Genomic DNA, 25,946 nt, shown 5'->3' with positions numbered 1-25,946 from the left:
GTCTTCTCAATAGATTGAAATGTACAGTATTTAGAAAAAAAGCAATTTTTTTTTATCGTTACATTGCGAAAAGATGTCAAGAAATACATGATGTAATTTAACTATAAGTTTCTAAATTTGGTTTGGAACAGTTCTATTTGAGTATCGTCTGCTACATGAATTCCAGCGCCTATCCTTTCCTTAAGCTTCATAATTTTGGACTTAAGGACATTTCGTTAACGCAAACTTAAGACTCTCCATGATAACGAGTAATAATAAAAGACAACTTAGTTTCTCGAGCGTAGTGAATCCTGTTTCTGCGGAGTTAATGCAGAAAATGTGAACACCAATCCACGTAGTAGAAAGTTTCAAAGTGTTCAATCCACTACACCAGTGGTCCCCAACCCCCGGGCCGTGGATCGGTACCGGTCCGTGGATCAAATGATACCGGGCCGCCCAAGAAACATTAAATTATTTCCATTTTATTTACTATGGTATTTCCACGAATTTGTGTGACTTTTAATGGACGACGGAACGACGGAATAAACTGGGCATAAGAAACACACTTCGGGTGTCATTGTCTCCTATTACCCCCAGATGGAACCGCCTCGTTGCAAAGAAACAAGCTCAGGGTCTCATTGATTTAGCGTTCTAGTGAGTTAAAATTTTAAATCACATTATATTCATTTTTTGGTGTAACTGTATATTACTTTTAAGGCATTTTTAAATACAATTAAATTAAAATAAGGAATACAGGAAGGGGTTAAATTAAATTAATCTAAAATATAAACAAACAACGTTCCCCCCTCAGTGGGCCGCGGTAAAATTATCAAACGTTGGCCGGTCCGCGGCGATCGAAAGGTTGGGGACCGCTGCACTACACCATCCGCCTCCACGGACCAAATGTTTACGTTGAGAATGGACTGTATATGAAATCACAATAATTGCGGAACAAAACGATAATTATTCATTTAAACTCTCGTAAATTATTCAGGCGATACGGTTTGAATCCCTCTTGAATCCGGTACTGTAAACAAGATGGCGACAACGACAGACGACTCGCCGAAAAGCGCGCGAGAAAGCGCCCTCTCACAATAACAACAAAATAAATTTTCCGAATAATAAATAAATAACGTAATACATCACATAATTTCTTTTAGTTGTTAAAGTGTAATTTTAAAATTAATATAGTTATTTAAAACTCCTAGGAAAATTTTAAAAATTTTTATCTTCCTTTCTGCTATCGAAATATTAATTTTTAATTCGGCTGTTCTCATTAAGTAAGTTCAAAAATACGTTTAACGTAACGTGGAATTTTATGTCGTTCGCCATTTTTCTTGCTTTATTTCACCATATTTGCGGCAGTTAGCGTTTGTGTTCTGTCGGAAAGACAAACTTTTCCGTCACTTCCGGAACATCTCACCCGATGGACGACGAGATTTTGCACAAAACTGCCTTCGGTTCTGGACGTCATTTCTTACCTTTCTGCCCGAACTTGCCGCCTGATTTCACGAAATCGGTAGGTGCTCGAGACATCCATCGAGACATAATTTTAGTGAAATATGTTTGATTTCTCTCAATAATCTATAAATCCCTATCAATATATATTGTATGTTTATGAGAAAATTTGCAGCTTTGTTTTTTAAAAACAGTACATTAAATTCAAATATAAAATTTGTGTACATAGCTTTATTATAACATGAATAAGCAATATGAATATATTAGGGGTTTTATTTTAAAAGATTACCCTAAGCAAAGAACTTCGTATTTATTCATATTACAAAATTATATTTATTAATCAGAGAAAGTAAAATTACATACCAGAAAAATATACGAGAGAAAACACCAACTGTATCGAATGGGTTACTTTTCTCCTTCCTCTCCATTCTCATCTACACTTTTCTATGCACTGCATATATAGTACTACTCGTCAATCTTACACATCTATTAGATAACGTTTATTATAATATTTATGTTCAAGTGTAAAAGTTTAGCGATTTATTTGCGTTCAGTAAACCTTAAAGTTCCTAAAGATGTTATATCAATATAAAGTTAAAAAATTTTGCTGCGCTATCAAATATGATATTTCGTTAAAAAATAATTATTATATTGTAATTATAAAATAGCAAAAAGCTGAATTTTGAAGGTTGAGCCAGGTTTTTATCAAAACTCGAAAATGCTATTAAGCAAAACAGATTATGATTAAATTTGACCCCACTCGAAACACGACACAAGTTCCTTCTATCTTTGCACCTCGTTGTCGTTTAACCACCAAAATTTAATATCGATGTCCCTTACATACAAGCTACCGTATTAAATTTTTTTCCTTGATCATTACAGTCGACCCCCCTATAACGCCGTAGATACGTTCCACGTTATACGAATTACGCGTTGTAGGAATCCTTAAATACATGAGCCAATCACATCCTGCCACGTATACACTTTACGGACTACAGCTGTTTGAAAGGTTTTCTTCCATAAAATTAATCGATTCCTAGACTAATTCGACTCAACATTTCCAAAACACGTATATTTTTGGGAATAATCCGTATAAACTATGCTATAAACAAAAAATTGTAGGATTGCTTACCGATGGTGTACGAGAGTGTCGCCATTGCTTAAGCTTGTTTTCGTCGCGGAGCAGCGCACCGAACGGCGGACGCGATTTCTGATAAGTTATTTTTCTGCGAAAACTTTGTTGAATTTTGGAGTCATCTTTAATTAATATAAATAATTTTTATGGCCGTTGAATAAGAAATGTTTCTTTTACAAGAAATGTATAAAATTAGTGCTGTATTAGTCTTACGGTACCTAATTTACATACTGTATAGACGATAGTAAACTCAACTTACTCGTTTAAACTCGCCGTAGCGTGGCGCTGGACGGCTGTAAGTAATTCGGATGCCCGATAACGTTTTACCGAATTATAGCAGTTTTTTACCATGTTTGTACAGATACCGTCGCAATTTTTTCGCCGTCATATAAAAAACGAACTATAGGAACTCGTGTTATAGGGGGTCTACTATACTTCATCCCGAAATATTAAACGAAATAGATAATTTAAGTTCATATTTTTGATTTAAATTACATAGATCGATTGACTGTTAGAAACTGGAACAAAAATAATTCAAGAGCAAACGAATTCTGAAAAATTTATGCTAATTTTATTTTTATTTAATACCGTAATGCAAATTTTTGCTGGAATACATATTTAGTATTGGAATTAAATTTTCAATTAAGATTTCCTGAAAGAATTCATAAACAAAACTTCTATTAAATTATTTAAATTAAAGTCATTTACTTTTCTTTAATACTTGAAAAGTCACTTCATTTCTTAAATTAACCATTGTAAATATAGCTAAAATATTATCTCCTATACTTTCTGATTACTGTCAGTAATGTTTATCACAGTTTAACTCACAAATGTTTACATATTATTAATTTTATGTTTAACATGATGTGCGGAAATACTAACTTAATGTTTAAGAACTTAAATTAATATTTCTAAAAACAGAGTTAAAAAACACACAACACCGTATCTATAAAAGATGGATATACATTAAAGACAATCCACTGTTTTATAGTTTTGTTTGTTCGACCCTTTCTTTAGCGTAATATTTCTCTTTGGCAATTTTGTATAATTCATTCATTGAAGTTACTCCCGTCTTCTTTACCAAGTTATAAAATATACCATTTACGTTCTTCAGTAATGCATACGGCGAGTCAAATTCTTGTAGTTTTCCTGTATCTAGTACCTAAAATTTGAAAATATGTAATTAAGAAAGCATTTATTTTTATATTATTAAAAAAGGTATCTTACCAGCACTCTATCCGAATCGATGATTGTGTTTAATCTGTGGGCTATTGTCAACACAGTACAAGATTTAAATCTTTCTCGAATTATTTTCTGTAGACAGGAATCGGTCCTTAATAAAAAATAAACAAAATATACCTCATAATTGAAAATATTAATATCAGTATAAAACACAAAAGATGTATGAAAATAGTAAAATTGACTTCAAAACATCAATATCTACAACGTTTCATAAAAACTCACAACAATTATCATACCCGTGTTTTTCATTTTCCGTGTTTCAATTATAATAAATGTTAATAAGGATTTTTTTTCGATAAACAATATCTCACAAAATACAAAACTTTCTGAGTTAAACTAAATTGTTTATTACGACAATAGTGGAAACTTCTGCTGAAAACAGGCGACAATCTTTTTCCCGCCATCTAGTGGTTCGAGGTAATAACTACACTACACTCCATTTGTACAGGGTGTATAAGAAGACGTTTTTGGATATTAATATAATGTTTTGAACATTTTTTATCTCACAATAATTAGAATGGCCAGAAGAGGGGCTATTTGCGGTATGTATAGCTGCGTTAATTATAAAATATAAAGTGATGCCAAGTCGTTTTACAGATTCCCTAAAAACAAACAAATGTAAGTAAATTAATAAGCAATTAGATTGTTTTAATTTATATCGGCATTTCCCTTTTAAAATATTGTTATTATTGAACATATGTGTTCATATTAATTTTCAGATGCACACAGTGTGTTATTAAAAGCAAAAGATGCAATTCAGACAAGATTTTGAAAACGAAAGGGCAAGAATACTTAAATACAAATTATGTTGTGTGTTTCGACCATTTTACGGAAAAGAATTAACTTCAGAAATATCATCATTATTTCAATAGATGTTTGTTACAGAGCCCATATTCAATTAAAAAGTGAGTTAATTAATTATTTCTTAACGAATGTAAATATTAAAGGTGTTTGTGACAATTGTGTTAAATTATTGGCAGATAAATAGTTCAAAGTCCTTATTAAAGTGTATGTGACAAAAAATAACGATTCATCTAAAAGTTTTCTGAAAACAAAAAATGTTAAATATTTCACATATGTAATAACTGTATTATCCATGGCAAGTTTTGTTAGACTTTACATATTCTGCGGTGTTAGTGTCCTCCTCGAACCGCTAGATGTCATTAGTTCGCGCTGCCGCCATTACTGTACATGCTAATTCACGAGAGTTTCTACTATTGTCGTATAAGCTATTTGATTAACTGAATTAATCGTTCGTAACAAATGGGAGATTTTTCTAAACACATTGCCTTTAGGAAGGACTTTGAATTATAAAGGTCAAATGGTTGAGGAATCGCGAATCCACAACCAGATGCAATGTTTATTAGCAGTGGCGTGACGTTTTTGGAAGCGGTGCTTCCTTCCCTTGTATTGTCTGAAATATAAATACATATTGCGAGATTATTTTCATATATTATAAATTTCGTTACATTAAAATATTTGACACTTTTATTCTGCTGTGCCGTCTTATATTACTTACGGATTTCAATTTTAAAGTAGTGATATTACGAATTAGTATGTTCCATCAATAAAGAAATTCGTAAAAAACACGTACAATTCTTGTACAATGTTGAAAAATTAACTGTTACTTTGACAGCATCATTAACAACTAAATTTAATGAATGAGACGCAGAAGGTACTAAAAATGCCCTAGAATTTACATTTCTTAAATTTACGATTTATGTACTTGTTGTCATAAAAATTTCTCTCTCCACTTCTTTCCCAAGACTACAAATATTCGAAAACAAAGTAACTGGTTTCGACTTATTTCTACTTAAAAAGTAGTTAAATAATTAAGAGATTAGAAAATTAGTGACCAGGGCCGGATGCAATAGGTGCGAGGCCCAATTAAACTTTTTTTTTACTGGGCCCCTCAAACTTTTAAAAAAATTATTTAACAGTTAATTTACATATTGAAGTATAGATTTTAAATATATATTTAAAACAAAATGCAAAATTTAATTCTAAAATTCAAAAGTCATGAACCATAAGGTAGACAAATTTCTACATTAAAAAACCTGTACCAAATATATAAACAAGTACATTTTATTGACTATAATAATACATAGATATGTTTTTGTATTTCTATATTTTTAAATCAGGTCCAACCCGCGGCCCAATACACGTGTAAAAATACCGGCAAATTTTTTAATTGTTTATTTATTTCAATAGCATAAACCCAAAAGAAAGTTTTGCAAAGCCGTAAACATTTATACATATTTTATGTTTTAATAGAAAGCAGTGGCGTAGGGTAGTGGGGCGGCGGGGGCGGTCTGTCTCGGGCGGCACTTTTAGGGGGCGGCAAAATTTCACAATAAATAATAATAATATCTTGTAAAAATTTAAACCATTTCATTTCATATTTTTGTCGCACCTACGATTCGGACCGATTGAAATGAGCACGGAATTTCTCATTACTTATTCCGTGACGAAACTGAATTTTAGACATTTAAATTGAAATACCTAAATAAGGGGGCGGCGAAATTTTCCTTTGCCCCGGGCGGCTGACACCAACGCTACGCCACTGATAGAAAGGAAATATTTTGAAATACTCGGAATGTGTGAATGAGGAAGGAATATTAAATTAAGCTGAAGTCGTGACTCAAAGGATTATATCCCTAATTCGATAAAGGAGAGAAAAGCCAAACGATAAAACGAAGTGAGAAAGGTTGAAAAATTAAAGATCAATATAGGCATAACAGAAGGTCTATTTAACCTTTCTTACTTCTTTATTTTTTGAGCTTTCTCTCCTTTCCCCCGAATTTGGGTCTATAATCCTTTGAATCCGAACTCTAGCTTTATTTAATATTTTTTTCAGCTTTGAAAAATTTGGCTACTTTGCGACAAATTTGTCTACCCTGTTTTTAGTTTGGCATAAAAAATATCACGTGGTGCGTTGGCTACATTTTGGTACATATTATTTATAAATATATTAGTTGAATAAAAATGCACTTTAAAATGGTGTTTCGTTGTTTTTTTTATTAATTAGAGACCCAAATAAAACAAATATTTGTGTTTTTCAAATAAATTTTTGTTTGTCTCCTTTATAATAAATAAATTTATCTATTTCTAAGTAGAAATTGAAAGTGTCTGTAGAAGTAATTTTTTAAAATATTNCCCCGGGCGGATGACACCAACGCTACGCCACTGATAGAAAGGAAATATTTTGAAATACTCGGAATGTGTGAATGAGGAAGGAATATTAAATTAAGCTGAAGTCGTGACTCAAAGGATTATTGCCCTAATTCGATAAAGGAGAGAAAAGCCAAACGATAAAACGAAGTGAGAAAGGTTGAAAAATTAAAGATCAATATAGGCATAACAGAAGGTCTATTTAACCTTTCTTACTTCTTTATTTTTTGAGCTTTCTCTCCTTTCCCCCGAATTTGGGTCTATAATCCTTTGAATCCGAACTCTAGCTTTATTTAATATTTTTTTCAGCTTTGAAAAATTTGGCTACTTTGCGACAAATTTGTCTACCCTGTTTTTAGTTTGGCATAAAAAATATCACGTGGTGCGTTGGCTACATTTTGGTACATATTATTTATAAATATATTAGTTGAATAAAAATGCACTTTAAAATGGTGTTTCGTTGTTTTTTTTATTAATTAGAGACCCTAATAAAACAAATATTTGTGTTTTTCAAATAAATTTTTGTTTGTCTCCTTTATAATAAATAAATTTATCTATTTCTAAGTAGAAATTGAAAGTGTCTGTAGAAGTAATTTTTTAAAATATTCTTTTTCGATAACCCGGCAGTCCAGATAACTCGGCCACACCTTAACAGGACGAAAAATCCGCTAGTTAATATTCATTATAGACAAATTTATGCCTCATAAAGCATTTTTCTGAAATCTGTCTTATCAAGTAAATTAATATACACTGTGTATTCATTAACTTTCAGTTTCTTGTAGTAAAGGCTCTATGCCTTCATAAAGTACGTACTTTACTTTTGTTTAAGGGTATTTGGGCACTTTATTCTCTGTTGTATTCTCAAGCAAATTATACCTACAAGTACAGTACAGTATTTTCCGAGGAAACACTCTTACTTATTGTTTTTAACTCCATTTTCGATATCCCGGCATTTTCACAAACTCGGCCACCCTTCGGTCCACATTAAGCCGAGTTTTCGGGACTCTACTGTATTTACTCATAATTCTGTAAAAAGTTTATTGGAGATTCCTGTACGTGCGGCATAGAAAGATGAGAGCATTACAAATATAAGTCTAATCATTAGATATAAGTTCTTTTGGACTGTAAAAATATAACTGCGATAACCGTAACAACGTTGATTACATGAAAAAAAAGCATTCTCTTGCCTTTGTAATAAATAACGGCTGCCCTATAAAGTAGTACATTCTTTATTTTCCATGAGTATTGTCTTTATACAAGTATTTATGTCAAATTATTGCATTATTGAATAAAAAAAGACTTCTCTTCCTGTAATTATTGTCTCCAAATAATAGCTGAGAGACTTCCTAACAGCATATTTCAAATAATATTTTATACCGGATCGTTAGTACAGTTTCCTTACATACCGTATAATTATATCAGTGTTAATAATTATCGATTCTATCAACGAAACCAACCTTTCGCGTAGCACTGTTAATCAGGTAATAGAATTCTCGAAGGCTTTCCTGATAGATAAGTTACATTGGCAGAGTTGTTTAAGAAGAGACAGATAGCAATCAATTTCAGAAACACTGATTACGCTTATTGAGAGCAGCTAAATATATGACAGTCTACTGTCTAAATATACTGCAAACCTGTACTTCGCAAGTGTCTGTTACACAGAGATTGATCAATATTAGTTGAACTACGGAAAAGATATGTGAGTTCTAAGAAAAAAAAAAACAAACAGATTTACGTGTCTCATACTACTAGATAGTATCAGTTACCTAGCTCTTAAATTGCCTTTGCTATGTCTGAATGCCCTAGCTTATATCGATTTAACGGATATTCCATTTCCTTTCGTCAACATATCAGCAATTATGCTGAATTTCTTCTCATCCTATCGAATATTTTCAACATTTATTTAACTATTTTAAATATGTTTTTTTGTCATGTCAATTATCTCACCGACGTTATGCTTCAGTCACAGTTCCTTCAGTCCACATTGGACAAAATCTCAAAGGCGGCTGCTTTTAACGAGCTACTCCAATTTTTTTAAGACTTTCCCACTTGAATAAGAACTGATTTTATTTTATTATTTTTTTATTTCTTAATTTTTGATTTACTTAACTTTATTTATTTACTTTAGTTTCGTTTCGTTTAATTAAATTTCTTTATTACAACGTTTTTTTATCTGTATTTTTCATCATATTTTTTTCCTTCCTCAACAATAAATTACTTATACTCTATCATCTGTGACGTATTAGTGCTAAAACTGCTCGCCCAGGCTAATTACACCAATAAACATAGTCTCGAGTTTTTCGATGTCTCCTATCTAGTGTCCTACATAACCCCAAAATATTAATTTATTTTCTATATATCAATTAACTTTTACCTACGTCCGACTTACTGGCTTTACACGTAGTGCCGACTGTTAGAAAAACAAAATTTTAAATTAATAAAGTAAATATTATTCATAAAAAAGTAATAATTTTAAAATAAAGAAATTTTGTGTTCAATTAAGTAGTTTGTGAACTGACCACTAAACTGACAATTTCAAATCTCCCAGAAAACTACCATCAATTTGGCGACCGCTGTGCTATAGTATTACTCTGACGGATAGCAAGTGGCATGCAGGTGTTTGAGTGGAAAGTGTCACACTGTAACAAGCTATATTAGTATTTGGCTTTCAAACTGTAACAACCTAATTAATTTCTGTCTACATCAGTGTAGGAAGTGCGACAACCACACGACATTACTTGTTTCTTCATTGAAATTCCATTTTAAATTTAGTGACTTTTAACTATTGACTTACAACGAAAGTTTCCAGTGAATACAGTGTCAAAAAGTAAGAAATAAAAATAATTGTGCTATACAAATTTTATATATATAATCATGAATAACTGTCATAAAAGCTTATACCATTCTTAACTGGAAGTATGTAGACAAAGGATAATTAACACATACAATTGAATTTGTCATGTCAGGAAAACGTCTTTACATTTCTAAGTTATTACTATTATTTTTTTCTGTTAAAGTCTAGTAGTTACATATAAGGACGCGAGTATTTTTCTTCTTGAATAAAACTTTTTAAAAAATGAATAATTTTGCATTTAAAACTAAGTGTAATAAGTTACTTAAATTATAAACCTGGATTTCTTAATGCCTGGTTCTTTTTGACCTATAAATATAAAAAACCTTTACATTCATGCTGATTTAGGGCCAAATCCAAATGAGGTTGAACATATTTTGACATTATCGTGCATAATATATTTTTCAGTGTTGCTCAGAATTTCATTCCAGATTCCCAGGGCACCACACTGCATATCGTCTATCTGATTATTGACATAACATTTATGTAATCATTCTGAATATGAATAGTCTTAAGCCTGGACTCCACATTACCTGAAAACATAAACTCAGAAACAGAACTCAAACGTAGAATTTTGTTTCAGTTATGTTTTCGTTTTAACTTGACTCCACTAATAATTGAAAAGATCACTAACCAAAACACAAAGACACAAATATCTAAAAGTTTGCAAAAAGTTATAATCATTGTCTACGCAACACAAAACTAAAAACAAACTTAATTTATATTATGTCAGTGTTCTTCTTAAACTACAGGAGTGAGTAAATAAACTATTACATATAAAACCTTTTTAACCAGTAATTTATAACTGTTATTTTAACGTAATTTATAACTGAAATTAGATAATATTTTCTATTTCAAGTGTTCAAACCTTTTATCGATATTGGACGTTGCTTCGTCCATGACGAGAATTTTATTGTGGCGAAGAATGGTTCTGGCCAGACAAATTAATTGTCTTTCTCCCACGCTGAAATTTCTCCCTCCTTCCGTTAAGTGCGTATCCAATCCTCCAGGTAATTTACTAATAACTTCTTTTAACTGTACCTGTAATTCAGATGTTTTTGAAAGTAAATACAAGTTAATTAAGTTTAATAGTTAAAGGAATTAGAAAAAAAATCAGGGACCAAATTGAAATGTTTGTTTAATTCTAACCTCTTCCATGACTTTCCACAGAGTTTCTTCCGAATATTCATTGAAGGGATCGATGTTTCTTCGAAGAGGACCGGTAAACAACATCGGATCCTGAAAAAATATGCCGTGTTAATCTCTTTCTTTTATAATAATTTTAATTACATATTAAATAATATGCGTTACAATTACAAAAAAGCTAGATATTAAAAATATATCATTTCAATGTTTATAGAATACGCACAATGCCTTTATCATTAATGCATAAGCGATGCTGCCATTATCTTTTTTCAGTACTTGTATTAAAGCATTTTATATAAGTTTGAACTTCCAACGATTCAAATCGACTGCTAAGAAATTAACGAATTAATATGATTTTCATGTTTTGATTTTTAATTAATTACGAAATGTCATTAATTCGGAATCAGAATATTGTCAGATTATAAAAAGTAAGGAATCATCGAGAAACATGATCATCTGGCATCATTAAGTAATCAGACAATTCAAACTATCGGCTAATTTTTATAGAGACAGATTTATACACTTTTCAGTTGTAATTGTTAGAATTCTGACGACGACACAGATAAATTTATCGGATATAATTAATTAATTAATTCTCTTACTTCATTTAAATATAACTTTATTATCGTTACCGCAAATAGAGAAACTTTATTCTTTTGAGCCAATCTTTTCGATTTCATCCGTAAGTGAAATCAGTATTATAAGTGATATTAATAGACAAATAGTAATTTTAAAGAATAATTGCTGTTAGTGTATGATTGATTTTCATTAAAATTACATGGTTTTTTTTATAAAAAGTAAATTTATTCATTCACACGTTTTCTATAAATAAACAATATGAAATTTTATGTAGATTCTTGTGAAGAAATATGTAAAACTGTTAATCTCAAAATCACATTTTATATAGAAATTCAAATAGGTAACAATTAACGAAATTCACTCAGCAATCACTTAGCAAATAATATACTACACAACTATACCTAAAGATGACAAAAAAAGTTTTTTAAACGTAACTAACGTTTTCGGCCTATTGGATAGGACATCCTCAGGTTATCGAGAGAAAAAATAACCGTTTTAAAATTAGACTATATAAAATTCTGTATATATTCATACATGTATATATATATACATGTACACACACACACACATATATATATATACATGTATGAATACGCAGAAAAAATTTATAAGGGCAAGCTAGAGCTTGCCTTTATTAATCTTTTCTGCGCTCTTCGCTAAACTCGAAAGTTTACGGTCTTAACGATATCTGCTTCCTTCCATTTCACTATGAAGCCTTCAGCCTGCACCATCTGAAATAATACAGTGGCATTCGATTCCTTATTGACACTATATTTGTGCTTTTTCAACCTGATTTCCAAATTTTTTTTAGTAACACGAATATAGTTCTGCTTGATTCCTAATTCCTTCTTTGCGTAAGGAATCACGTACACTCCTGCTTTCCTACTTTACTAATGCTATCCTAGTCATTCCTTAATACCTTATAAAAGTTCGGAGCTGTTTTCAAAATCATTTCGCACTTTTTACGGTTTGAAATTTATTTCACGATGGCTTTCGTACTTCTATCATACGTGAACTTTGTGATTTCATCAATATTGCCGCATGGAATATTTATTGTGACCATTTTGTACTTTTTAATTAATCCTGTTATCGTATCTGCTCTGTATCCTAGACTCCTGGCTACTTGCAATATTCTGTTTATCTCCTTCCGTGTATCAACTACACTACTATAATACAGAAAGGCCTTTCTTATGAGAGCTCGAAAGGTAAAGATATCGGTAATCGGACCATTTGAGTGTGATAGGATTAAAGCGGTCTATGCGCCTGTTGACGTACACACTAGTGATCAAATGCCCTTCTTTGAATTCAATATTTATTTATAAAAAAATGTACCCTTGAGAAACCTTTCTGTGACCAGAAGGTAGGCCCAGACTGGTGATACCTATGTCAGAACTGACACCACTGTGTCTTATATAGGCAGACAGAGAAACCAGTTGGCTGCAGTTTCGGTTTTGCGCCAGCAGTCACGCATAAAGACACAAGGGGTCCGTGATGGAGACAGACAATGAGGCAGAGAAAAGTGCAAACTCCAACTTAATTATAACGAAAAATAATACCCGTTTATTTATGTAATCTATTTAAACATATGTTTACAATGACATTTCGTTTAACTTTTATATACAGCGGCAAAATAGATGAACTCTAGTAGATAAAACTAATAAATACTGGATAAAAGTGATATAGCGTAACATAATCTATTGGACTTTTTACTAGTAAATATGGAGTTCCTAGCCGAGGAGCTTACATTATTACATGTGATGCTAAATATTTTAATAACTGATTTATGGGTCGATAATTAGATAGTAGATTGTTGATGAAATTCGTGTACGTTATGTCGGCTTGTCAGGTTCTTGAATCGAGAAGTTCGAATGATCGGTGAACGGCAACATTCGACAGAAGCGACGGTCAAAGGGATCGGCGATAGAGCACAGTTATATTACACTTTCTTGGGAACAAAACTGGGTCGATGAACTCTCGGACTTCCAACGACCTTCTTGTCCTCGATTTAATCCTGTTATATTGGGGGTCGCCCCTTTGGTTTCGATGCCTTCTTTTTAGCCATTTTGAATCAACGATGAATAATTGAAGTTAATTCCTAGTGACACATTCTATGAGTCTCTTGAGAAAAGAAGTCACTCCGGAGAAAGAGATGTGATCATACTCCGGTAATTAAATTAAAAATTTCTTTTTCGCTGGGATTTAAATTAATTTAAATTTGAAAACAGAAATTTTTGATGAAAAAATTTCGTGTAAATCTGGCTTACACATTTCTGTTCACTCTTCAACTTAAGCTTGTCATTGTTATTATTCACCTTACCAATAAACTCATTGATTTTTGAATCATTCCTCCAGAGTACAAAGACTTCTTAATTTTAATTCAACAATAGGGTTTTGTCGACTCTAGCAAAGTGCCGCCCGGGGCGGGAGAAGCTTAACTTAAGAGTGGCGTAGCATAGGACTTGAGGGGACCGTTAATGGTTCCTCTAAATTAGCGATTCGCAACCTGTGGTACGCGTACCCCTAGGGGTACGCGATAGGTTGTTCAGGGGTACAGAAAAAAGTTAGTTATTATGGCAGAAAAAATAATATATTATGTATCACAAACTAATAGTATTAAAAAATTAATAGATAAAATATGTTTATTGCAACAACCACAACTTTATTATACATTTTTTCATTTACTTTTTTCTCTTTAATTTAAAGTTACAATATGTAAAATTAACAATACGGGTACTCGCTAAATTTCTAAAATGAGGGGTACAATCTAGAGATATGACGTGTCACGGGGTACGCTAATGAAAAAAGGTTGGGAACCACTGCTCTAAATAGTCGAAGTCAGTTAAATCACTCAATCCGATCGCATCCGCGAACGGGATCGTCGTGGCGTCAAGTTATATATTCTAGGATTGAAAGAAAGGTCCGAATGTCGTTATCACTAGTTTATTCCCGATAATTACGACTCTATGTACAGAACAACGCCGATCATGTAGACAAGGGTCTGAGAGCACGAGATGAACGTCCGAACTTGAACACGTCGAATCAAAAAGTGTTAACCTCGACCTCTGACGTCACGCCGGTTGGGGACGGTGGTCAGGCGCAGTGTTGCTGACCGCCGCAGACTCTTCGCCCCCTACGTTACACCACTGTTAAGTTCTGTGGGGTCCACAACAGCGAGGTACACGGAAAGGGAGAAGACTCCAAATATCTGGAACAGACCCCATGAAATATTTTTGTGTACTTTACTTTGTTCTGATTTGATCTCTGGTTTATGCAATAGTAGGTTGTGTGAGCTCGCGGATTTTATCGGGCTTCTTAAAAATCTAAATTTTCTGTTAATTATCTTCGGAAAACCCGAAGAATTTGTACTAATCTGATTTCACCGATTGTATAACGACTAGCTGAGAAAGTTTACACTTATGTGTGAAAAATGCACCGTCATCGTCAACAAGAGTCGATGACGTGTCAGCTCTATCGCGACAATGATATAAAAAGGGAGACCACCGGAAGCTCGAGAGTTCGCTCACGGAGGTTATATTGGGTTATAGTGATTTCACGTATCCCGCATCGGCAGAAGACATCGACCAAGCCCAACCCTGGCATAAAGAACTGTTGTCGCCACATATAGTACTTGGAGGTAATTATTTTGAACCAGAGAAAGGATAGATTGTAAACGCGTCAGTAGCGACTTACGTTATCCGCATTTATTCGTAGATGTAGCCATTCTATTGTAACCTTTTTGTATGCTTAGTTAGTTATATAATAAATGCTTGTTTAGTTTTAAACCTGTCTCCTGTCAATTAAGGACGCCTGCCGACTTGCTCACCTCCCTCGCCACTCGATTTGCCCTCCTAGCCATCCAACAGACTCCGAGATCGGGTTTAACCAGCCTGTGCCGATTAAGTGGTCAGTAGGAGATAAACCCCTGACCCACGGCTTATCTCACAGTTGACACCTACAGAGTTTAACCATACAGATGAAGTACATCGACAAGGAATATATTTTAAAAATTAAAATTTTACGAATGAAAGAAAAAAAAACATTTTTACATAAAAAATATGAAAATTATAAACCACGAATTATGTTGACTGAATTAGTGTTTATTTACTTGAGGAATGATAGATATTTTACTACGTAGATCTCGAAGACCGATTTCCTTAGTGTCGATTCCATCGATGGTGATTGTTCCCGTTGGCTCCGTCATGCGAAATAACGAAGCAATTATTGAACTCTTTCCAGCTCCTGTTCTCCCGACAATTCCTATCTGTAATTAATAAATAAGAAAACCATTTTACACAATAATTACTTACAATGCTCTTCTGATTTGTAGACGTTTTACCTTTTCTCCAGAGCCAATACGAAAAGTCAAATTCTTTAAAACGATGTTTTTATCCTCGGAGTATTGTAAAGAAACATTATCGAAATGAAATACTCCTGTTTGGGGCCAGTCCGAAGGTGGTCGTTTTTCGGGCAAACTTTCGTATGAAGCTTCCGATTTCAATTTGCTATATTTCAGAATGCGCTTTACCGAGTTCATCTGAAAAATTTTCGTTTTATAAAGTAAAACAGACTATGAAACTTGTTGAGGTAACAAGTTATATTATCTAAGATTATATATTATATAGAGATTATATTGCATGCGGAACCTCAATGACACTAATGATTGGAATATTTTTATTCGAAGTGGGGTGGTAAACATCTTAGTTTTTGTTGTGTATGTTAAAGTTTCAATTTGATGTCATCTTGGATGAATTTCGAGCAGTAATTTTTTGAGCAGCTAAAAATTGGTTGTTTCTTAAAAATGGTAAAATATAGATATTTCGCCATTGTGGACGAGACTATGTCTTGTCTATAAAATCGCGCTGCTGTCAACGGCTGGATACGTTAGAGGTGTGAAGGAATATAGGTCAGAAGTTTATATTTTTTACAGAGTGTTTGGTGCCCAAATCATGCGCACATAAAAAAACAGACTTGTAGATAGTCAGGGACCGAGAAGCGGGTCAAAATAAAATACAAAATGGCGACATTGTTTCTACAAACAGACAAAAGTGCGAGATTTGCGTATACGTTGCTCGTGATAATTTCAAAATGCGAACGTTGCGAAATCAAATTTTCACAAACGTGTGAAACAAGTTACGAATGTATTCTCTCGCTCTGGTCGTTTCGCAGGATGGCGAAAACATTGGGACAATTCGGGTACAAATATTTTCCAGCTTTTCGTAGCCAAAAACTTGCCCGTGACAACGCAACTAGTCGTAACCACGGCGGCAACAAAGCCAACTGTAATCTACGCAAGGACCCCGAGTACCGATGTTGGCATTGCTCATTTTCTGTTTTCCTTAGAAAAAGGAGCGCAGTCGAGCCCTTAATCTCCGAGACATAGTCTTTTCCCGAAAATAGCCTTTCCGTTTTACATGTTTTAAAAATAATTTTGACAAACTTTTACGATAATCGAGTTTTTTAAAAGAAAACTTGCTGTTTATTTCTGTTCAAAAGTAACTATGAATAGGCAAAAATTAAAGCGAAAAAAACTGGTGTCTTCTAGTAATATACATACAATAGTGCTAAACATAACAATTAATTATTAAACAATTACTAGCTTTTTAAACAAATAACACCAGAATTATGAAACGAACACCCGAATTCACTTATTGGACTTTATTTTATATGTATTCTTTTTACCTAGTATTTTCCTTTCCTTTCCAAGAAGTTTACCTTGGTCGAAACTATTGGATATGGTCCGATAAAGCAATTGGCTGTTCGTTTGATATTTGGATTAATTATCGGGTTGGTTCGATATGCAATACCTGAAAGTCCGTTTCAGATGCTAATGTAATAAAGTATTGAATATTCGTAGTTATTATTATTCCGTAATTTAATGCAAGTCCAATTTTGCCTCCTGCGTCACCTAAATCAGCAAATATTAATTTTAAAAATATTTATATTATAGATTTCAGACATTAAAATATATTCACTCACCTGAATTATTTAAAACAATGAAAATAATAACAGTAATAATTAAATTTATGAAAGAAATTATTTGACAGTATACGAAAAGCCATCGAAGTAAACACAAGTGAATAAACAACGTTGAAGTATGCTTATCCTGATACGAATTAAACATGGATTTAAATTTGCTTTCAGCTTTAAATGCTCTAATTGTCGTCAGTCCGTAAAGAGATACACTCAGATGTGAAAATACTGGACTTCTCACTGTCAAAAGAAATTTGTATATATAATTCAAGTATTTTACAANTATCCTGATACTAATTAAACATGGATTTAAATTTGCTTTCAGCTTTAAATGCTCTAATTGTCGTCAGTCCGTAAAGAGATACACTCAGATGTGAAAATACTGGACTTCTCACTGTCAAAAGAAATTTGTATATATAATTCAAGTATTTTACAAGGTTTGCATTATAGAAGCGAATTATTACATTTAAGAAGGCACCTAAACATATTTACTATGTTCAGGTGATGTTATAATAAAAAATTGGTGTCATAGTACATACCTGACCAACCGAAAATATTGCCGGCGTTTTCTGTCATTTTGATTGTTTCAGTTTCAAAAATGTTTGAAATAAAGTGATGTTGTCAGTAATAAAAAACGGATACCTTTCATCAGGCGAATAAAAAAGACACAATTCCTCCTTTCAGAAAGGGTCAGCCATTTTTAGTGACTTGACGCTAGGCCGAATGCCAAAGTGGAAAAGGCTAATTTATTCTTTATATCTCTAAAGAATAAATTAGACATTTTCACTTTGGCATTTTTTATAATTACAGGTATGTAATAGAGACGTCGGTCCATCTATGTATTACTTTTGCTAAAGTAATAATTTAAATATTTTCAACTGCCAATAATATTCAAAATTATTTCATCAACTTTAAATTTATATTTTTTATAACACAGAATTTGGTTATGGCGTATTGGTCAAGACAAGAGTAAATTCAATAATTTTTCGCCAGAAAAATATTTCGTTATTGAAACATGTTATCTGCCATATTATTTTCCATGATAAAATTGCCATGTGAAATTGTGTATTTTCAGAGTTTATCAAAAAGAAAAGAAGTTCCTGCATGCTTTAAAAAATACAGTAAATTATTCGAAGTTCTCTTAAAACAGATAACAAGCAGATATATTTTTTTTACTTCAAAAATAAAAACTGAATTTAAAATTATTTAGTAACCTAATTCATTTTTATGTAATTACGTGAAGCATCAACCAGACACCAAGTATAACTCGTTGAACTTAAACGCAAGAAATCTTTCTTTGAAAACTTATCATAGAAAACATTCTTTTCTTAAATTTTATAAACAAGTATATTCTTACAATAAATTTCATGATATTTTCAATTTATCTAAACACCTGTTATGCACCTGGGATAGTACATACTGTTGTGAACAATTCTTTTCGTTTATGAAAAACATCAAAATTGCCGAAAGAAATAGGTCGATTAATTTCCCTTTAACTAACATTATTAGAATTAACACAAGTACCAAAAAGCAGATATAAACAATATTATAAACGAAAGAATGTCAAAAATAGCATTAAACTCATTTTTATTTTGTGTAATTATAATTTCTTTTATTACTGTCAACAATACGGTATCATATGTAATTATATATAATTGCTATTAAAATTTGATACTAAAATTTTAAAGTTTTTAAAAGAATATATTTATATATAATACGTTTGTGGCCACAGAATATACCTAAATTTCTATTTTAGCTCATGAGAAAAACAAGTGGGCCAATCCTGCACTTAAATGATGTAGTTTGCTTTAGGTTGCTATTTCAAACTAAAGCAAGAAAAAAGTAGTAAACATTTTCCTAAAACTTTCTTGCAGATAAAAAGGGACCAATATGTGACGTAGTTGACTCCTGTGTACAAATTACCATCCCAAATTTTGTTTTCTGTATCTCTGTATCTCATTCTGAGAAGTACCTCGACCGGTCAAATTTTGCGAAGTATTTTGTGGGCTGTCTTAATCGTTTTTATTGAAAAAAAGTGTAGACTGCAGTAATTTCGACTTGCTGTAGTACATTATAATCGGAAATGCCGTTCTATGCTCAATAGCATTTGAGATAATTTCCCTTCTGTTTTTAGAGATGAGGAAATTCATAAATGCAACAACGAATAGCTCATGTTCGTTAATTCATAAAACACGCATTATATAATATAAAGCTGACGGTTTTCTAAGTATTATCCTCTCTCGCTTATTAGGAGACATCTTGTTTACTTCCCACTTTTGAACAACCTATTATTTTCCCATAATATTTTTAAATTCTCACTTATAACGGAAAAATTCTCATTTCCGTATATATTCAGTTTACAAAACAATTTCTCGCTACAATGCTGTAATATACTACTTGTATAGTTTCATTTTCTTTGTTAGAATCAAATGTTTGTAAAAATACTAAAGTGAATTTGTGTTCAATGTTCAATATAAAGGTTTTAAAAAGATTTAAGCATTACAATAAATTTCCTATATGCTTAATTAGTTAAATCGTTCTTCCTTAAAAAGCGATTTAATTTCGAATTTCCTTGTAACAGAATATTTGTAGTATACATGAAAATTGTTCGTCTTTTGGAAAATTAAATTTTTCTGCAGATTTTTCTAAGAGGTTATTACATCTGAACTCGCAGAAATGCCTGTAACTTGTTATAACGTTTCCTGTAAATATATTATATCTGTTTATCTAAATCAAAGATAATTTACTGTTACATGCCTTGTCGTTGATAATGTGTAGGAATACGTAAAAATTTTTAATAATATACAATATTCAAATTAACTAATATTTTAAAATTGACTTCAAGCAAGTAAACAGATTATGAATTACAATTTCTTCAATTATTCTGTATAATTTTTTATAAACAATTTCAATCTGTAATTGTAATTCAACCTATTTCCTTTGATATTGTAAGTGATTGTCTGGCAGTTAGCAATAAGAAAAATAAAACGTTGGATATAACCTGTTTCTTGTGTACAGAATTAATACACCTTTTATCACATGATTTTTAAAAAATTGTATAGCTTATAAAATAAAATAAACGATTTGATTCTTTTGCATTATAACTTTGCATCTTAGATTATTTACCGAGTGTCCGATCCTGTTCACAAATTAATGGCCAAAATTCTGCATTAAATTAAGTTAAATTCAATAAACATTTTTATATTCGAAATACTCACATTTTCCTTCCAAATGTTTTACACTTTTCAACACTCGACTAAAGATGGTCCACAAAGCACAGAATATTACTAAAAGCACAGCAATCAATATAAATAGATAAGGACAGAGTATCGCTTGAAGAACACACATGCCGGCAATAAGAAAACATCCCTAAAATTAAAGAATATAAATTGCTAATAAGTAATTCGCCGTGTTAAAAATTAAATTTTATAAGTAATCTATTTTTTACACTTCCTTTAAAAGTGTCATCTCTTAGTTAATAATACATACAGTTGGCGGCCGGATGACCGAGCGGTCAAGGTGGCAACCTATCTCTCAGGAGGACCCGGGCTCAAACTCGTTCGGATTCGATCCGGCAAATAAGAAGATTCAAGAAAGAAGAAAACGACACATAGACTTGGTCGTAGCTGGCATAAATACATTAACTCGGTGGTGTTTATGTTAAAAGTTAGATTACAGTGCTAATTTTACTTTTAGCGTGTTACATTTATTTAACGTGCGAATTACACACGGGTGTTTTACCCGTGTGTAATTCGCAAAAAATGCCTTTGCAAATGGCTGTTCGTGTTAAATGTTCATTACTTTTTATAATTTATTTTACGTAAATCGATATATTTAAAATTAACTTACTCTTATCAGTAGGAAAGTAAAGAAAGGTAACAACTCATCCATGGACTTAACATCTTTGGAAAACCGAATTAAAATTTTCCCTAAAAAATATAATTAATATCAAAAATATTAATTAAATTAAATATTTATGTAAAAAACATTTATTCGAATATGATTGTTATTGTTAATAGAAATACCACGCAGTGTGGCTATAAAAATGTAGTTTTCCGGGATTATTATATTTTAAACATTTTACAGGATACATTTTATGGAAAATATGATTTTAACATTACGGAAGTGAGGTTTATAAATTTGTAAATACAAATACTCCTAATTATAGTTTTATAAATTGATTTTGTTTAAAACAGATGGAATATAATGCACTCTTTTGAAGTATGTATACATAAACTTCTACGTCTAAAAATTACTTATGTATTATTAATTGAAATTGATAATACAGAAATCACTTCAATGTGTAACTCGCTGACAAGAAATGATGAATTCTGTAGTTTCCAACTATAATATAATATAATAATTAAATATAACTAAATAAACCAGCAACTTGTCGTTGAACTTTTTGGTAACATTGATAATTTTTATGGCGTTATCTGTTATCATATTTTTTAAAAATATTTTATATTATAAACTATTATAAAATGTTATGAAGCTGAAATTAAAGGGTAGAAATGAGTTTTATAGAAAATTTTAAATGATAATAACAAGTATAATCAACATTAAGTCTGACCCTACTGCAGATACACACGACCCCTATTATCTCTTTCCATATACTTTTCTCGAAATTTAACCACCAATATTTAATAGCATCGATTTCCTAATACGCAAAATTCCGTGCAAAAGTTCAAAATATTTCAACAAAATACACAACTTAGTTAATTAAAGTTTAACAGACAGTGAAAAAATCTTGCTTCCATTCCAATACACCTATATGCACACGCGCACACGCACTAACATTCATACCTTGTACTGTACATTCAGAAATTACCCCGAATGTTTTTGCATTTCTCGACGTTTCAAGGTGTTCTAAGCCAAAAGGATTAAATGTTGGCAGGTCATTTTTTGAACGATCACCATCGTTTTTTACTGTTATATATAACAGCCAAAAAAGTAATAACTCAAAAAGATTAATTTTTTCTTAGAAAATTAAAGTAAATAAAAACTAGAAATCGTAACTTTCTATAATCCAACAAAAGTGGCATTCATACATACATAACTACAAGAAAAACATCGGCGGTACACAAAGTGTTTAGCATGTGGAAAAGAAAATAAGGGAAAGGAAAGGGGAAGAAGGAGGAAGAAGAGATAGATAGTAGAGAAAAGTAGGATCTTTCTAAACAGCGTACGTATGGCTACAGTACTCTCTATGTTTAATGTTCGCGTGCAGCTTCTAGGCTGCAAGACCATATTCTCCCGAAGAGTCTAAAAAAACCCGAGTGTAGAAAACACCAACAATTGAGTGCTGCCACGAATAGCTAAGTGTAGAAGTCAGTGGCAAATGCCTGTTAGTAGGAAAACTTCCATCTACTGAATACAAATAATGCTGAACTCGAGCCCGAATTGTAACAGCTATGTGAGAATACGGACGAGGGTCAAGGCCCTCTAATCGTCAGATCTGTTAGATCTGCTCACTTTGTCACTGGATGGCTTATTCTTACAGAACCGGAGTGGTAAGATTCTGTGTGGGGTTGTGCATAAGAAATAAATACTCGACTAAGAATGTCATATAATATAAAATGAACACTTTAATCACTGAACACCAACACAACAAGGACAAATAAAATAATAACAAAACATAGTTGTAAAACATAAGTCTAACTTAAGACTAGTATCAGAGCATTTCAGAAAGAGAACTTACAAACTTTTACCTCGATGTTCATTGTTGTTAATCTCGGGGGATATCAGGCTTCAGGCAGGAGAGGCTGGGAACAGGCACAGTGGACATATCAAAAACATTCTCTATATGGCAATAAACTGCCTGTTCCTTATGGCATGTTCTATCTGGGATGAACTGCCTCGAGTATCTGAAAATCTGCCCTTTTATTACCGATTATTTCACAACAACAATTCGTAGAGATGTTGTGTCATTTGACCAGGTGGTGTGCAAAATTCTAAGTTAGAAAATGTGGAGGAAGAGCGCAAAACATTCTCATTTCTTGTTAAAAGTTGCGTGACAGAGCAGTTTTTCAGGATGTTGAAGTTTTGTAACCTTTTTAGGTTATATTATTTTTATTCCTAATTTTTATCATTTTTAAACATTTTAAGCAAAAATTAAAGTAAATTATTTATTTAAATTTGTTTAGGGTGAAAATGAACTAACTCAATTTCAGAGTCCCTCCAGATTATCACAGCTATACAGCCAGCACGAAAACAAAACAAACACAACAACAAACTATACCAGACTAACATACCAACAGACACAAACGACCAAAAGCCCAACATTTTTATTTATTTATTTACTTATTTTGTTTTTATTTTTTTAAACGTTAAGGTACTTACTAACTAAACTAACTTACCATAACTTAGAACAAACTTAACCCAACGACTAAAGCTAACAAACCCTAATCTAATTTAAACTCACCTATCATAACCTAACCGGAAACCAAGCTAAGAGTCCCTAATCTAACCTACAACTAGGACTAACCAAATTTAGACTAAAAAAAAAACAGAAAATAAGAATTAAAATACAAAGTTGAAAGGCAGCTATAAATTGACAGTTGAAACAAAGCAAAATAATACTAATAGCCATTCGTGCCAAAGTGAGTACTCTCAATAGCCCCACTAAGAGATATGAATGCCAGTAGATGATAGAACTTTGTAATGTGTGTGAATGAGTTTGTGCGGGTTGCAAAGTCAGTTGTACCTTTCAAGAATAGCTATCCCTAATGTGATTGTACCTATTTCAGTGAAAAACTAAGTGAAATGATGTTTGGCTTTTTTGAATACCACAATCACATTTCTGGATTGTCCCCAAGGTTATATTTATATGTGAAATCCGGAATTTTACCGATTTTTTCTGATTAATGTCCCGTTTTACCTAAAAACTTAATTGGTTTTTATTAAATTCTCCTAGAAAATAGAGGAAACCAGATAGAAAAAGAAATTTCCACCTCACCCTTTTTTTCTCAAAGTAAAAATTCGCCCATCTCGACAATATTCACACACTACGAACTTAAAAGTTGATAGTTAACATACGATTTCGTCATTTTATTTGGGTTCTGGGGACAACTTTGATCTCCCCGCACACCTTTTACCCTACAACTAATTAGTGACATGACAGTTTTTTCACCGGGAAACGATAAAAGCCGCTTTTCTCCCCCTCCGGGGAGTCGCTCCCGAGGATTTAACTATAGTTTGTGCCCTACGTTTGTGCTCTATGTTTTATTCTCTAGAATATCTAAACCCATAAAGAGGTATGGAACTAATTTTTGTGAACTCTCTCTTGGCAATTTGCGTTTTACGGACTCAGAACATTTCCTCGATAATAGTTATTGTATCGTATATATAGGAACTAATAAATCGTTATTTCTGTGTTAAATTGGTGTCCTCTTTTACTCGTATATCGCCTGTAACATTACCGACGGCACTCCTCCCTCCTCCACTTGACCCGCAAAATTTTAATCCCGTTACCTCGGGATAAACTAAAGAAACTTTAAGCCATCTCTGACAAGTGGGCAAGTCCCTCCGACTTGAAAGCCGATCACGGAAATACGAAGTAGTCATACTCCCTTGGTTCTCACATATGCAAGTATTGCTTAAAGCTGCTGTGTTCCGTAAGTAGCTGAGTGAAACTGTAACTAGATTAAAAGTGGTGAAAAGTCACGGTGTTGGCAACCTTAGGATGAAAGTGTAGTTGAGCCTATCAGTGGTGTCATGGTCCCAGCTGTCTTGCAAGAGAAAGAAGATTTGCTTTTTGACATGATTGTTGATGTATCAGGAAGAAACGTAACTGAAAGTACTAGTGACTGAAAACTGTAGCTTGTTTGACAAGCTGGTAAGCGGTTTCTTTGCCAAGAACCCACGATGATCCGGGACCCATTGAAAACATTGAATATTCTAATGTTGTTGTCTACGTGTCTGAGAATTAGGTGTATGAGATGGACGATTTTTAAATGGATATCAAAATTAGAATGTTAAGGTGCTATGTGATGTCAGTTTTGTTTTATGGAGTAGAAACGTAGACCTTAAATAAAAATATGTTAAACAAACTTGAAGCATTCGAAATGTGGTTATATAGAAGAATTTTAAAGATATCTTGGACAGATAGAATAACAAATGATGAAGTTTTGCAAAGAATGAGGAAAGAAAAAGAAGTTTTAAGTACAGTTAAAAGTAGAAAGACTGGGTATTTTGGCCACATCATCCGAGGAAGTAAATATGAAATTTTGAGAAATATTTTAGAGGGAAAAATCTGTGGAAAGAAAAGCCCAGGAAGGAGAAGGAAAAGTGGGTTGGGTAATATATGTGAATGGAATAATAAGAAAGCAGAAGAACTAACACGTGAAGCACAATTGAGATTGTTATAATACTAGTCCTACATTCAAAAATGAATATGGAACCAGAAGAAGAAGA

The 25,946-nt window shown here is 32.3% G+C and overlaps 1 protein-coding gene across 1 annotated transcript in view; it reads right to left on the bottom strand.

Annotated features, from left to right (window-relative positions):
- Positions 1 to 3,121: 3,121 nt before the first annotated feature.
- The window catches only part of LOC111639937 (multidrug resistance-associated protein 4-like), a 61,656-nt gene continuing 38,831 nt past the window's right edge, over positions 3,122 to 25,946 (bottom strand). The window contains exons 9-19 of the mRNA XM_023385901.1: positions 21,381 to 21,460; positions 20,750 to 20,900; positions 17,826 to 17,925; positions 17,538 to 17,779; positions 17,366 to 17,466; positions 15,898 to 16,095; positions 15,667 to 15,822; positions 10,986 to 11,075; positions 10,705 to 10,877; positions 3,800 to 3,905; positions 3,122 to 3,734 (exon numbers count right to left, since the gene is read on the bottom strand). Of these exons, the coding sequence (XP_023241669.1) occupies positions 3,558 to 3,734; positions 3,800 to 3,905; positions 10,705 to 10,877; positions 10,986 to 11,075; positions 15,667 to 15,822; positions 15,898 to 16,095; positions 17,366 to 17,466; positions 17,538 to 17,779; positions 17,826 to 17,925; positions 20,750 to 20,900; positions 21,381 to 21,460 (1,574 nt within the window). The 3' untranslated portion in view covers positions 3,122 to 3,557. The remainder of the gene's footprint in view (positions 3,735 to 3,799; positions 3,906 to 10,704; positions 10,878 to 10,985; positions 11,076 to 15,666; positions 15,823 to 15,897; positions 16,096 to 17,365; positions 17,467 to 17,537; positions 17,780 to 17,825; positions 17,926 to 20,749; positions 20,901 to 21,380; positions 21,461 to 25,946) is intronic.

This window comes from Centruroides sculpturatus, unplaced genomic scaffold (assembly GCF_000671375.1).
Source record: "Centruroides sculpturatus isolate CEXI.00-Female unplaced genomic scaffold, Cexi_2.0 scaffold1169, whole genome shotgun sequence".
Taxonomy (NCBI): Eukaryota; Metazoa; Arthropoda; class Arachnida; order Scorpiones; family Buthidae; genus Centruroides; species Centruroides sculpturatus.
The sequence above is the reverse complement of the archived record's forward strand: the minus strand, read 5'-3'. Positions and strand labels throughout refer to the sequence as shown.